Consider the following 2843-nt stretch of genomic DNA (forward strand, 5'->3'; position numbering starts at 1 on the left):
ATCCACATGGACACAAGCCACGTGAGGGGGTTATATACAGGAGTGGACACTACTGTTAATTTGGGATTTAACATGTTTCATTTTTAAGGTATTTTGAAACCTATTATAACAGCTGAGGAGAGTTAATTTTCATAATTACATTACTGTTAACATTTGAATGTACAAAACAAATAGTAAACTAAATGTTAACACATGCGTTAATGTGCTGTTAATGTGCATTTTTGTAAATGCGAATGTTAACAGTAATGAAATAAGGCAAATCAACTCTCCTCAGCTGGTGTAGTTAGTTTCAAAATGCATTAAAACTGCAATTAAACAGCTACGTGTGAAATTTAAGAATTTTGACAAAAGAGGTTACTGTGTAAAATGTTAAACAGTTGAAGCATGTGAAATAATTCCAATTTAAATGTTAAAATTGGGTCAATGAAAAAAAAAAACTTCCTTTGCACCTGCCTGGACTCCATTTCCTGTACATTATAATGAAAAAGGCAAAGACTAATTTGAACAACAATTTATTATTATTTTTTTTAATATCTGTAACTTTTAGTCTCTACTTTTACACCACAATGCAGTCTGGACATTGTACATGCAGTTCCTTTTTTTCAGCAAAATAAAGCCCTGAATGTTCGGTCACCTTTTCTTAATCTCATTTCATTGTTGGTCACAAAAGAGATCTACTTTGTAGGGTAATAATTTGAGACAAATTTGGCGCAAAATTAGGAGCCAATGAATCGGACATGTGGCAATTCAAAAACTCATTTACTAAGACAAAAATAGATCCATCATAAATCACAAGCCAAAAAAAGAACAAACCAGGTGCAAAAATAGGCAAACCTGGGACACACTATGATCAATGTCCCCCTTTATGTTTGAAAAACGATAATAAATGCTCCCCATACTTGGCAGCTGTAAATGAAAGGTATAATCATTTTTACAGTATTCACAAATGTTAAGAATTAATTCTCCAACTTGTCACATTTCATTCTTTTTAGAGATGTTTTCACCTCTTGGTTTCTCAAAGAGTAAATGATGGGATTTAACATTGGGGTTATCAGGGTATAGAAGATAGCAATTGATTCTTCCATCACATAGTCCATAGAGTTGGGACCCATATAAATAAAGACAGGAGGTCCATAGAAGATAGAAACAGTTATCATGTGTGATGCACACGTGGAAAATGTTTTACGCCTTCCTTCAGAACTTTTGATCCTCAGGATTGTGCTTATAATATGTACATATGATATCAAAATCAAGAGAAAGCAAATTAAAGCAACAGCCCCAATGTTAGTTATTATTATTGCTTTGTTTAATGTGGTATCTGCACATGCAAGTTTCAACATTGGAATCACATCACAAAAAAAGTAGTCAATCCTGTTTGGACCACAAAAAGGGAGACGGAAGGTTAATGTTGTGTGTATCATTGAGTGAAGAGAGCCAGTCATCCAGATCCCAGCTGCAAATTGTTTGCACAGCTTTAAGTTCATGAAGTTAGGGTAATGCAAAGGCCGACAAATGGCCAAAAAACGGTCATATGCCATAACGGTATAAAGAAAACACTCAGTGCTTCCAAAAAAATGAAAGAAATAAAACTGACTAATACATCCTTGGAAAGAGATGGTTGTTTCCCTTTGTAGAAAATTTGTTAGCATTTTAGGCAACGTTACTGTAGACAACCAAATGTCTAAGAAGGAAAGATTGAGAAGAAAAAAATACATAGGTTTGTGAAGGACAGGATCTCTTTGTACAGCAAGAATGAGGAGAACATTCCCTAGAAGGGTACACACATAAATGAAAGTAAACAGAACAAAAAGTGGAATTTTCATCACTTCAGGATGTGGAAGACCAATGAGGACAAACTCTGTCACTGAGGAAGTGTTCAAGTGTCCCATATTTTTTATTTAACTAAAAATGAGAAAATTTGTTACTTATCAATTCATTTATACATGGACAGATATATACTTATAAGTTAGAAAGTATAAGCTGCTGCATAACAAAACCAGGTATACAAAGGTTTAAAAAGTCATTGTATGGTAGACCTTGCTTCTTCTTGCTTACTTACCATTGGTGACCTAATAATCCTGCATAGGGTCCTCTCATAAACAGTGTTATTTAGGTTTAGACAGATGCATTCAGGAGAAATATGTTGGTAATTATATATTGTATATATTATTTGCAATGGTATATGTACTTTAAATAAATACATGAATCACTTGTAATACTAAAAACTTAAAGAAATATGCTGAATAAAGACTAATATCAATGCAGAGCCAAGTACAGCACCATATAGAACGATACAGTGGAATTCCTGCCTTATATTGCAAGTGCTTCCCCTGCCTTCTATACCTCAGATAGCTCTGTTTAATCCCAAGAGAAATGTATTCCCAGTGCTGTTATTTTCCCACAATACTGTTTTCCTATGACAGATATATCTAGATACATAGACAATTATAAATTGTTACAAGGACGATGAAATCCAACGCATAGTGTCTGTGTTTTATGCTTTTATAAATCGTCAAAAATGTTTTTTTTTTTAATCTGCTGTGATCAAATTCCTATAATTCCCCTATTATTATTTATTGTTAATTTGATGCCACTTTAGAATTTTTACAATCATATGCATATATTTTTAGAAACAGACCAAAATAGCTTTTTTTATATATAATTTTATTGATTTTTATTTTAGATTGTTCTTTAATCTTACTTTATACAGTGTTATTTTTGTATATGTATTGCTGTCATGAGAAGCTTAAAGATTCTTTCTACGGAGTTAGCCGGTGGTTAAATAGATGAAAGCTGAGAGTCCTCAGTTGTAGATACCTTTTATTGGCTAACTAAAAAGGATG

General features: G+C 32.9%; 1 protein-coding gene across 1 annotated transcript; it reads right to left on the reverse strand.

The window, feature by feature from the left end:
* Positions 1-208: 208 nt before the first annotated feature.
* LOC140117829 (olfactory receptor 10G2-like) lies at positions 209-1889 on the reverse strand. The gene is made up of 2 exons (XM_072134988.1): positions 984-1889; positions 209-277 (listed from the first exon to the last, which is right to left on the reverse strand). The coding sequence occupies exons 1-2, from the start codon at positions 1887-1889 to the stop codon at positions 209-211; spliced, it is 975 nt and encodes a 324-aa protein (XP_071991089.1).
* Between the last annotated feature and the right edge of the window lie 954 nt (positions 1890-2843).

This window comes from Engystomops pustulosus, chromosome 1 (assembly GCF_040894005.1).
Source record: "Engystomops pustulosus chromosome 1, aEngPut4.maternal, whole genome shotgun sequence".
NCBI lineage: Eukaryota > Metazoa > Chordata > Amphibia > Anura > Leptodactylidae > Engystomops > Engystomops pustulosus.